This window comes from Anoplophora glabripennis, unplaced genomic scaffold, assembly GCF_000390285.2.
Source record: "Anoplophora glabripennis isolate ALB-LARVAE unplaced genomic scaffold, Agla_2.0 scaffold484, whole genome shotgun sequence".
Taxonomy (NCBI): Eukaryota; Metazoa; Arthropoda; class Insecta; order Coleoptera; family Cerambycidae; genus Anoplophora; species Anoplophora glabripennis.
Window position 1 is genome coordinate 244,081 of NW_019416569.1, and position 12,946 is coordinate 257,026.

Sequence of the window (12,946 nt, forward strand, 5' to 3'; positions counted from 1 at the left end):
ATACTTCTATCTATAGGATAGAAGTATGTGACTACAACAGCCATAGATACAAGATACGAGATCTTTAGACAATAAATGGTCTATGACAATGGTCAATGACAATAGGCTATTTTTCGCGAGTGAAATCGTATGTTATAGGTTGTAGTACAGTATGCAGTATAAGCACAGTATAAAAGAATAGTAATTACAAGACAGATATTGACTAATATTCAGTTGCGAAAAAAAGCCAAATGTGTTGATGTTCTTCAAAACGTTGTCTATAAAAGCTGCTTTCCAATAATTCCAATTTACCAAAAATGTACTTCTGAACCATTCACATTAGCTTCTTGTGTTCCAATAAGCTGGAACATTTTACCCTTCAAGTGTTCTTGTTTGTTTTCCGTTGCCTCCTCACACACCACCTTTTATTGTAGAGTTTTATACTCCCAAACTGTACACATACCATGGGACGTTAGGATTTTTTAATTATATATTATTATATTATATTATTAGTCTTGGATTATTTTATTGTAGTTATTATTTGTACTACTGTGCTCTAATAAGTGAAATTTAAATTTGGCTGTAGGATGACTATATTTAAAAGGAAGCTCTTGAAAATTATTTAAATAGTGTTTTTCCCAGAGGCGTTCCAAGTTTGGCGTGGAAAGAGTAAAACAGTAACAGAATACTTCAGGAGCAGTTCCCAGGAAAGCAGCTAATTTTATAATTTTTTCGAATAAGTTTAAGGCTTTATCTACATCCATGCTTGATCACGCATTCGTTGTAACCACGTGACCATCAACATCCAATCCATTTTGACTTTGACAGAGTGTCAAGTCGCTTTACTGATGCACAAACTAGATGCTGATGATCACTTGGTTACAATCTTCGAGTATATACCACTGCAGTAGCATGCCATTGCGAAAAGTGTGGCTGAGTGTGCGAGAGAGACAGACAGTATCTCAGTATCATTTCCAAATGAACGCTCCAAACAATCGCGGCGTGCTAGAGTGAGACAGCATGTACTGAGATACTCTCTCTTTCTCGTACACTTAGCCACACTTTTCGCAATGGCATGCTACCTCCCGTAGTATATGCTCGAAGGTTACAACGGATCCGTGATCACGCATGCATGTATCCCAGGAACCTATCTCCTGGAATCGACAAACACGATACCTGGGCGTGACGATGGACCAGCGTCTCACGTGGAAACCGCACATCGTGGAGACGGTGGCGCGAGCGAAGACCACCAGGGCNTCCTGTATAATCTAATAAAAGAAAAGTTCTGTTGACGTGTGATGAGGTCTCGACAAAGCAACTATGAATATGTTCACATAATATTGACAATAGCAACAAAGTATACTTTATTTATTTGTACATATTGTAATTTATATTACGTGCATAAATAATTAAATTCGTATTTTTCATATAATTCTTGCTGGTGACATCACTATTATCATTACTGAATTGAATAAATCATTTCCAATTAGTTGCTGTTTCTTTCCTGTTAGTAAAAAACTGATTGAAATTCAGATATATAAAATTTAAAGAGAGGATATGTGTAGTAATTGATGCTGATCGATCTGTATTGGTAATTGACTACTTTTACTAAATATTTAAACATGGAAATCAATTGCTTCATGAACAAAATTTAAATTTAAGAAGATAGACTGACACGTATTACTTATTTTTAAGTCGTTTTATTTGTAATACATATTTACTTTGTTACTTGTTTGTTATCAATAAATATTTATTTTATTTTAATTAGGCACAAATAATTTCGTTTTTTTGATTCAATTAATAAAACATTGAAATCTTTGGTAGATAAACATTTTATTTTTACAAAATATATAACAAAAATATAGAACATTGCTAAAATATTTCTTTATAATTAATACCTTATTAATTTTGGTCTATACTCTACCTTGGAATAAGTCATGGAACCATGTTACGTTCGAATTAAATCAACAATTTTACGAAAGTAGAATTAAATTTTAAAGCAATTTTAAAATATATACCCAGAAAACTAATCGATTTTAAACAGTTATAAAATATTTAGATTACCTAATTTTTGTGACCTTTACACGACGTCCTGGGTAAGCGGCGACAAACGGCCGGTGCGGCCGGTGCGACCGGAACGGCCGAAGCAGTGATTTTCAAAATTAGAGTATCATAGGTTCTGTCCTACGTACGAGGTACCGCCCGGCACAAGCGGCTCGTGCGGTTTTCATGCGGACGACGCGATCAAATTATTTGATAATTCTGCCTCTGCCGCTTCAGTTTACATTTTCAAATCTTAAAAATTATATGATAATTATATAATCGACCATTCGCGAGAATGGACCTGCACTCTTAACAGAAATAGGCGTTAGCATCGCGTCGGCCATTTCAACCGCGTCGAACGCGCCGGCCGCACCGGCCGTTTGTCGCCGCTCACCCAGGACGCCGTGTTATAATGAAGTACCTATATTTTGTTAAAATTTTGGTATCAATTGGTTGTCATGTTGTTTTAAGCTTCTTGACATTTTGAGAAGAGAGCGATATGACTCTCGAAGCATTGAGAAGTCTAAACCGACAACATGGCAATCAGCTTAGAAATTGTCCAACCATAATTTATCGACTTTCCATAGTCAGTTTTCAGTTACACTATAATATAGTATATTATTGGTTATTAAAAAAAAATATGGATTGTGATATACTCTATCTTATATGAATTCCTTTCCCATCAATTATTCCTATAACCTGCTCTGGAAATTCATATTGGGCAAAATATTGTTCGATTACAACTGCCTCATTATCTCGGCCATTCTATAATTTATGGAGACAAGTTACTTAGCAAGTATGTAACTTTTCTGGTTGTTGTAGAGCTTAAGGCAATGCAAAATTTACCAGAATCATGGGTGAAATAATTAGAAATGGCAAATTTTTCTTCAATTCTGTTAGCTACTTCCCATATGCTAACACGGAAATGTTAAAAAAAAATTGGCCACTATATTCAGGTACAGTAATTTCAAAGTAGTTCTTATTTTTTACTCTTTCTGTTTCTTAGAATAAATCTATTTCATCATCACTCTCAAGCTGGACAATGCGTCTAATAAGTCATCTGAATCACTGGACTCAAAATCGGACATCTGTAATATTTTAAAACGTTTATTTAAAACACCGAGTATTTTTATATTCTATTTTTTATTACCACAAGTAAAAATTCCATATTAATACAAGAATTACTATTTTTTTAAAGGCAACTTCCTGATATAAAATGTGACTTTTACTAACATTAAACTAAAATATTTAACAAAGTAATTATCAAAAACATAAACCTTAGGCCGGTGTCCCATGCATCCGATATCCGACGTACGATATCCGATAATATTTTAATTCGTACGAATGATAATATTCCGGTGTCCCATGCATCCGAAATCCGATGTACGATATCCGAAAATATTTTAATTCCTACGAATGATATTATTATAATTCACATGCATCCGAAATTAATCTTTTAGAAATCAAGTATAGAACCATGGAATTTATTACAAGATGAAGGTGAAACATTTTCAAGTGACAACCATAAGTAGTATATATTATAGAAAATATACGTAGTATTATATTTTCCACATTCGACATTATAATATAACATTTATTTGACTGTAAATATATCAAACAACAATCATAGTATGTTAAAAACTTAAAAAGTGAGGTTAAAAAACATACGATTTCGGATAAAAGTTAAAATTATTTCTACTTTTTCCGACGTCGTATGAATTTAAAAAATTTCGGATGAAAATGAGCGGTAAAAATTTGAATGTATATTAACCAATAGGAACACTTTCGGACCTTCGTATCGTCGGATTTCGGATGCATGGGACACCGGCCTTACTTATAGGTTAATATTAACAAGATCACGTCATAAATTCCTTGAAAACTAGTTTCTTTCTACGAACACCAAATTCTTCTCATAAAGCTAATATTTTTTATTATCTATTTAGTTTAATTACAGTCCGGAATGACATATTTTCATGATTTTTATAATTCAAAGTAGCTTACATTATTTATTTTAAAATTTTTAACACATTACAAAAATGACATGATTGATTTATAATTCAAACTGCCGCTTTTTATCTCCCCTCTCTACATATGGGACATATGGAACACTAGCGCCCTCTTATTTTTGAAAGATTTTTGTTTACATGGAGTTCGGGCTCCTTGTAGTCCTTGTACAGTCTCCATGCTCCTATCCTTCAAGTATGTTTGAATTTTCAATACATTTTGTGTAATTAATAAATTTTCACACATTTTGAATAGTTTATTATGTAATAACCCAATATCTTAATAAAATACTTTTTTTATATAAATAATACAAATTGACATGTCAAACAGTCATTTTGAGACAAACTAGAAGAATCTGTCGAGGTATTTAGTCAAACTAGTCGCTCTATAATCTCTGTTTTGTACTGCTATTAGAAAAGGTGCATGAAGTAGCTTTAATTTTAAACAAAGTAGTAACTATATCATTTTGCTTATAAAGATATAAGAAACAATTTAAAAGAAAAATATTTCAGAAAGCCGTTTTTTTCAGTTTTTAATTTACGACTGCAAAATTTATAGTAGATTACCGTTTTTAAAGATTTTGAATAGTTTGGTACAATTATGTTAAAAACTGCACATTTTATTTAGTTTCGGAACAACCCTGATTTCAGAAAAAAATCTGTTTTTTGTGAAAGAATGTTTGCATCAAGAATTGAACTGAATAATAATTTCATTTGTTAATTCTATCATTATTTATTAGGAATTCATTATTACCTGTTAAAACTTAAAATAAAATAACATTTTACTATAAAATATAAGTTTTGTATGTATATTTTACAATTTAATTTTCTTAGCTATAAATTGATCCTTCTTCTTTTTGCTTTTTTGATTTTGTAATTTACCATGAATTTGAGACTGCACCTCTTCTTGAAGTTGGGTGAAGAATGCGCTTGAAGATTTAACAGCCTTAGAGCCAACATGTTCATCCATCTGTAAGGTAAATAATAATGACACCATTAGGTATTAAAGAAAACTTCAGCTAACTTACTTTTTCAGTATTACTCTCCCTCGTCACTTTTTGTAACATTTTCTTAGCCTTTTCTTTACTGTATTTGTTGCCTAAACCAGGATTCAATTTATTAACGATATTTTCATGTTTTTGTTTTTCTTTTAGATGTGCTCGTTGTTTCAGTTTCTTCTTTCTCCGTTCTCTCTTTTTATCGGTGGGTGTTCTTTCGCTTTTTGCTACAATTAAAATTAAATCTAAACTTTTACTATGAGATATTCATTTATATCTAATAACGATATATTAAAAAAAAAAAACATTGTATATAAATTCAATTTAGATGACCTTTATTAATAAGTAAAACAAAAATTACCTATGATTTCTCCTTTAGTCTTATTCCTCACTTCTTCAGGAGCGAGCAATGCTGCATCGCTAGCAGCATTTGGAGCAACTTCTTCCATCGTAATTGCTGGTAAATTATTGACGATTTTAAGTTCTGGAATAGACGGTTTAGGGGTGAAGTGAAAGTTGGAGAGTGCATCTAATTTACTGAACAGATTCTTCATCAATGTTTTAATTTCTTTATGCAATTCTGGCTCTTCGTCCTCTTTATCGGCATTTTCCGGGTCTAAGGCAGCTTGCTGATCCAGAAATTCTTTTTCATATATTTGTGCCAGAGACTGTTTACTTTTTTCTTGATCTAACACAAGTTTCTTCTTGTATTCCAAAGGTGTTTCGACAGGCTTAACTTTTCTTTCAACACTGTCAAACACTCGATCTTTTATTCTCTGTTTAATAATGTCTTCTAACTGTAGAGTTGTTTGTTCGGTAATTATTGGAGCTAAAATAAACATAATAAGGACATACTAAGCACAGTGTGAACAACACACTTTATTTCCTAGAAACATAATTCTACATTTTATTATTTCTAAAATTTCGTATCAACTCACCTGGTCTTGAGGTTAAGTCAAATTCGACAATCTCCTCTAATAGAGAATTTTGAGGTCGATCCTCTGCTCTAATTTCACCTTTCAACTGCCATGGTTTTTCACTGACAGCATTTTGCTCTAGTTCTTGAATTTTCCTCTTTAGTCGCTCTTGTCGTAACTCCAATGACGATTTCATTTCATTATCACCATTACTTAAATCATCATCACTTATACTTTCTAAAAATTTATTTCGTTTTGATTGTTTATCATCATCTTTAGCAACGAAGAAATCTTTAAACCTTGCTGTTTTAATTTTTTCATCATCATCCTCGGCATCTTCATCAATATCCCCTTTAAATAAATTGATACTGTTATCAGATTCGTTATCTGAATCATTGGAGGCGGTTTCTGCTTTATCACTTTGCATTTTTTTCTCTTCTATATTTAGAAATTTTTCCATTTCTTCTAATTTGAAAAATTCATCGTCGACAACAGATTTTCTTTTTAAAGTATTAAATAATTTAGTATCTTTCGTTTCTTCCTCAGAAGCTTCATCATCACTGCAATTCAACTCAAGTTCATCATTATCACTCTCTGAATTAGAATTAAGGTTTTCACTTATATTTCCCTCAACTGGCACATTATTAACATCATTGTTTTCTATATCTTCGCTTTTCTTCTCGTTGGATACATCTTTTTTCAATTCTTTTTTTATATTATCAAATATCAACTGATTTTTGCCAATGACTAGTTTACTAATATTTGTAATAGACTGAGATAATATAGAATCATTTTGCAATTCAATTTGTTGCCAGATCTGCTCCAAATCAAAATTTTTTATGATTAATTCTGGTAAAGCTGTCGATTTATTTACTTTGTTTTCTTCACACTTAGAGTAATCATAAGTTTTTTTAAGGCCGGACTTTAAGTTTTTCAAAAGAGAATCATTGGCACTGTAATTGCATGTATTTCAATTAATAGTTAATACAAAATTCTTACTTACTTTAAAAAATTTTCAGGTTTTGTTGTGACCTGCCCAAAGTTGTCTAAGATAGTATTTATATTTTTCTTTTGTTTCACCATAATTATTTACGAGTTGTAAAAGATATAAGGTTAAGGCACACCGATTATATTAGGGTTACAAAAGTTGGGTTAATCGTTAAATTCGTTATATTTAGTGGTTATGTTTAAAAAAAACATTAAGCAAAGCTAATATGTGCAGAGATAGGACACTCAAAGTTGTCATAGTGGGTTCAATTGTTTCTGATCGAATATCGAATCAATTCGAAAAAAATAGGGTAAGTAGAATATTAGAGGATGCATATACCGAGAGATCTAGATTGATTGAAGCGTTTGGGGAACGTAGCCTGTTTCTAACACCATCTTTAGCATATAAAAAATTTGTAGTATTGGCAGAGACAGGCAGAGGGCACATGCTGCGATCTCCAAACAGTCCAATGTCTCCAATCATTCTGGATCTCTCTCTACAAAAAGAATTAAGTAGTACAGTGTCAAATGTAAAACCTAAAATTTGTAAATATTGAACAAAACGTGGACAGTTTGTGGAGGCAACAGGCAAAAAGATGGTCAATTGAGTAGGTTAGGTGCATTACATTCAGCCTTAGATTAGGGCTAATCTAAGCATTCAGCCAACAGAATCGATGAGCTTTCACTAATTCATCGGTTTACATCATGCCGATGACCGTTTTTGATGAATTTTTTTGAGCGCAGTGACCGCACATTTTGTTGAGATTTACAGGTTAGAATTTTCCTCAACTTTCTAAAAAAATTTTATTTTTTAACTGTAACATATTTCGATTCATTGCAGATTTTAGTAATAACAATATGACAGATAATAAACAGATATCGGTACATATAAATTTCATCAATGAACTTTATTCAGTACATACGTATAAGTAACCGCACTTATCGAATCTTGAAAACAATGAAAAAATAGCAAATGCGGCCGGTGTAGGCGCTTTGTGGGACCTCCTTTTGTCCTGGCTGGGCCCCGCCGGCTAGGGCCCTTTCAAAATTCATGACCAACCTAGAATGCCCAAAACCTTTTGTAACTTGTGCCGATATGATGGTTATATACAGTGAGATCCAGAATGATTGAAGTGTTTAGAGATTGCAGCCTGTGCCTGTCTCTGTCAGTACTACAGATTTTTATATGCTAAAGATGATGTTGGAACCAGACTGCGTTCCCCAAATGCTACAATTATTCTGGATCTAGCTGTACACAAATCTATTTCATATGGGACAGACTACACGTCTAGATTTTTTTGTACATGCGGGACAAAGTCGCTAACTGAGAAATCTACATACACATTTAAGTATTTACCACGACCTTGAGAGAGGAGCCACAATCAGTGTTGCCAACTGCGACGATTTTTCGTCAAAGATGATTTTTTATGGGTAAAAATTGCTATTGACGAATTGACGAAGAATTTACTCTTATGACGATATTTCTTTTGAAGTACATTAGTTTGGACATTAATGTTCATTTATAATATTTATATTTCACTATTGTGTTGTGGTTTTTTATTTTATTAATGTTAGAGAGGAATTGAGTGAAAGGAGAACAACTTTATCAGTTGGTTCTGTATATGGCATTTTTGCTCCTTTGATGATGTAAAAAATAAAATGAAAGAAATGCCGGTTGCTGAGTTTTGGGAATTTTTATTTAATGTTTGCAATTTTAATGGTGAATATTTATTTAGAAATATAGCCTACTTGGCTAAATTAGTTCTGACTGCCACATTCCAATGCAGAGGCTGAACGCATATTTTCTATAATGAATGATGTTAAATCGAAAAAAAGAAATACAATGGGAAAAGATCTATTGAACTCTATTTGTGTAGTTAGATCAAAGCTCCAATAAACTAATATAAGTAATACCAGTGACTACAATGTAAATCAACAACATATTGATTTAATGAAAACTAATATGTTGTATAAACATAAAAAGTAAGAATTTGTTTTAATGCCAATGAATTGAGTTACATATTATTTTTTGTGCAATTTTTACTAAAGCAATTATTAATTAGTTTTAAGCTTAAATATCCTTCCTTTTTTTATAATATAACTATAGGAACATGGTGGCTTTAATTTTTTCTATTTCAAACTGTTATTTTCAGGTTTATATATTTTATTTCTTTGAATAATAAAGTGATTATAGCGGTATTATTTTTTTGTTTCAAATTTGTTAATAAAAATACTGCATTTTGTTTTTTTTAGTACATTTTATTACATGTTTTTTTTACAAATACAATATGCAGTAAATTTCAAATTTGCAGCGGATGACCAAATGTGACGAATTTTAAAGATCGTCATGAAGAAATTTGCGTTTTGGAGGTTGGCAACATTGGCCACAATCGTCTTGACAGATTTCAAGAAAATTTTCGTATTATTAAAAATCAACGTTTTGTAATTTTTTATTATAATTATTATCAAAGACAGAAAACAATGCTAGATAGATAACAATCCTTTTTATGGATGTGATTTACTGAAAACTGAAAAATCAAGCAATCAAAAATCGAAACCTCGGGTTATTCCCCGTAACGGTATTGTATAGGAGTATTATCAGTTGTTCTAAGTGCAGGGGTATTCACATAATATTGTACCCCTCCTTATCATTTTTGCCTTTCTATCTAGGAAGAAATGGTGAAGATCAAAACTTTAGGAAATTTTCTTGTCATCCCAAAAAAATGCCTGTATAAAAAATCAATTGAATGTTGCATATCAGAGAAAAAAAACAAGACTTTTTGTTTTTTTTTAATGGTATATATTTGTCCTGTTTTTGGGTCCGACTATCAAATTTTGTAAAAACTTATTCAGTTCAGTAAACATATTTAAAATTCCTGGAATTATTATATGTGCAGTAAATTACATTTTAATCTACTTCTTTGAAATATGATGATTAGAATTGGAAACTGAAAAATAAAAATTCAAAGTACTGTGGCATTAATAATAATTATTGAAACTATATAGTTAGGCATACTCTTTATATGCTGTGAAAATTAATTATAGAACAATGAAAATGTATCACATATCTTATCACAGTAACCAAATATTTAGTGTTAATAAATATAAAGATATTTGGAATACATATTTGAATTACACGTTGGAGTAACTTTCCATTCGACTAAATAAAATATGTAAATGATAACTGAAACTGAATAAATATACAACAGGAGTGCAAGTAATAAATTAGATTTTTATTTTTTATGCATTATAAATTTACCTTTGGTATATTTGTACACACATATGGCATACATAGCAATAAGACATTTATGCATAGGTACTTAGTATCAATAACAAATCAAATGTTTAAAAACCTACTCATAAATTGCTGTATACTTAAAACCGAGCTTAAAACCTAAAAATATCATCAACCTTGGTACAAGTCTTCTCATGGAATGAATATAAAATAGTAAAATAAAGTTTATGAAAAAAATACTGGCACTAATGAATATTTCTATAATTTCACATTTTAACATCGTAAAGGTGGGTCGTCATCGTCTAAATCTTGACCTATCATAAATTCGTCATAATTTTCACTCCTTCGATTAAACTTATTCCTAACCCATGTTAAAAGCTGGTACTTCCTATTTACGTATATTCCACATATCACAAATATTATTAAAGATAAAGGTATTAAAATACCAGCAACAAGGGAACCACTTCCTTGATTATCAACCAGACTTGAATAATTAGGTGTGGATTGTGAAGAGATTACTTTTTCCACACAGTACGTGCTGTTTTTTCTCTCAAATCCAGAGGGGCATTGGCAAGATCTTGTGGATTTATCACAGAGTTCCGACTCTGAACATTGGAAATTACTCAGATCAGAGGGATCGCATTGTGTTCTGGCATTGTCTAAAATATATTTTAATAAGAACATGTTTATATCGAAACAATTTGCTTACCTTCTACCACAAAAGCTGATAGAATGAAAAGAATTCCTGTATATATTTTTAACCTTAACATTATGGCATTACATTTCTTTAGATGTTAAATTACAGAACACTGAATTATGATTGTGGTTAAATGGTCAAGATATACAAGTATTTCATTGTGATTGATAAGCTATCAGCATGAAAATAATAATATCTCTATTGTATCAATGATAAAAATTGAATGTTTTATAAATAACAAACAGGGTTCTGGGTTTTTACTACACACCACACTTTTAAATTGTACTGTGTTAAATTAAATAATTTATTTCGTCACTAGAATTATTATTCGGTCCACTTATTCAATTTGTGTTGATGGATTAATTTAAACTAGTCATTTCATGATTCCCATTCCAGGATTCATAAACACTTCTGTTTATTAATGACTGACCAAAACAATTACAGAATGCTGCTTAACCCCATAAGCAGTATCTAACCAATTTGTGTTTAAAACTCTAATCTACTGTTATTAAAATAATTAATAACATGAAAAGAGGGTGCGTCATGTATTATAGAATTTATAAATTAATATTTAGAATATATAGTTTAGAATATTATAAACAAATTTGTTGTAATTTGTCCCTGCCTGACATCTACTATCTTATACAGAAATTATGTTATTATAGATAAGAACCCTACGAGAAAACAGGAAATTGTACAGGCAAAACTTCATTCTGTTCAATTTCCTCACTAGAGGGTGCTATAGTGATTAGTGACTGAGTGCTGAAAACCAATAAAATGAATGTAAAATCCAAAGACTCAATCACAAATCTAGGAAAAATCTAGACTGCATCAGCTGTAAATAGAGGTTAGAGGCCAACAACCTGGAAGGACCGCAACCGCCATTATTCCATGGCTAGAAATTGGCCTCATTGATTTGGGATCGAGGGGGATTATCCCTCTTTATCCTGCCTCATCTCGTGTAGGCCTGGACAGCCTTCGTAGGTGGGCCCCATCCGTCGTCTACCCCGACCGCAAATTCGGCCGGTGTAGGCGCTTTGTGGGACCTCCTTTTGTCCTGGCTGGGCCCCGCCGGCTAGGGCCCTTTCTTCTGGCGCTCTTCTTATGGACCGCAACCTTTGTTACTCATCTTTCGTGATCATGATTTGTCGAAAATACCAGCAAAGGCAGGAGAGTCTGGACTTTTCTAAGTCGGCTGTAAATTTTAGGTCGCATTATGTTGTCTAACCATAAGAGTATTTTTATTTACTTTCTCTTATGTGGTGTCTAACTCCTTATTCTAGGTTCGTGTGTCAGTGGTTCTTTCCACCTCCCCGCCACTTTATATATATTTTTTCTTTCTGTCTTTTAATTATTGAGTTTATGTTTATACAAGCAGTGAAGACGCCATGTTAAAAAGGCGAGCCATTTCTTGGGTCACGTAAAAGCGACGCTGATGTAATATGAAAAAGATGCGTGAGAAATTTAAAATGACAATATTGAAAAATGTAACTTTTATTTAAACTTAATAAATATCAAATAAGTCTTTCAGCTTATCTGCTGCGTCTTACAAGGTACACGTAATTTCGTTTATTGCACTCTCCAGTGCATCAGCGCTACAACGGCGACTCCTTTGGATCATTAAACGGGATACGAATTTGTACGCTTGCACGGTCCATAAAAGTCTTCACTTCTTGTATAAATTTCATAGTTTTTAATGTTTTATAAAGTGGTTTAACCAACGAATGGTTTAACCATGAGTATAGTTACATTAATTACTCATATGGTCAAATGCATAGGTAAAAGCGTTATAACTCTGTTACCACGGTTTCTAAACAAGAGGGCCTTTTGATTTGGCAAAAATAGTAACTATTAGTAGCTAATAGCAAGTAGCAACTTAGAGTTACTCTGCACTGATATTAGTTGCACTATCCCAGGAACCTATCTCCTGGAATCGACAAACACGATACCTGGGCGTGACGATGGACCAGCGTCTCACGTGGAAACCGCACATCGTGGAGACGGTGGCGCGAGCGAAGACCACCAGGGCTAGGCTCTATCCCTTACTCAAAGGTGGAAACACCCTCAGTTTAAGGAATAAGCGAACG

General features: G+C 32.3%; 2 protein-coding genes across 2 annotated transcripts; both read right to left on the reverse strand.

Annotated features, from left to right (window-relative positions):
• Positions 1 to 4,756: 4,756 nt before the first annotated feature.
• On the reverse strand, positions 4,757 to 7,146 carry LOC108912948 (U3 small nucleolar ribonucleoprotein protein MPP10). Its single transcript, XM_018718379.2, has 5 exons — positions 6,944 to 7,146; positions 5,962 to 6,893; positions 5,385 to 5,852; positions 5,054 to 5,250; positions 4,757 to 4,995 (listed from the first exon to the last, which is right to left on the reverse strand). The coding sequence occupies exons 1-5, from the start codon at positions 7,021 to 7,023 to the stop codon at positions 4,840 to 4,842; spliced, it is 1,833 nt and encodes a 610-aa protein (XP_018573895.1). The 5' UTR covers positions 7,024 to 7,146; the 3' UTR covers positions 4,757 to 4,839.
• A 2,993-nt stretch (positions 7,147 to 10,139) lies between these two features.
• On the reverse strand, positions 10,140 to 11,389 carry LOC108912951. The gene is made up of 2 exons (XM_018718381.1): positions 10,872 to 11,389; positions 10,140 to 10,821 (listed from the first exon to the last, which is right to left on the reverse strand). Exons 1-2 carry the CDS (start codon positions 10,930 to 10,932, stop codon positions 10,436 to 10,438), a joined length of 447 nt encoding a protein of 148 aa, XP_018573897.1. The 5' UTR covers positions 10,933 to 11,389; the 3' UTR covers positions 10,140 to 10,435.
• Positions 11,390 to 12,946: the final 1,557 nt, after the last annotated feature.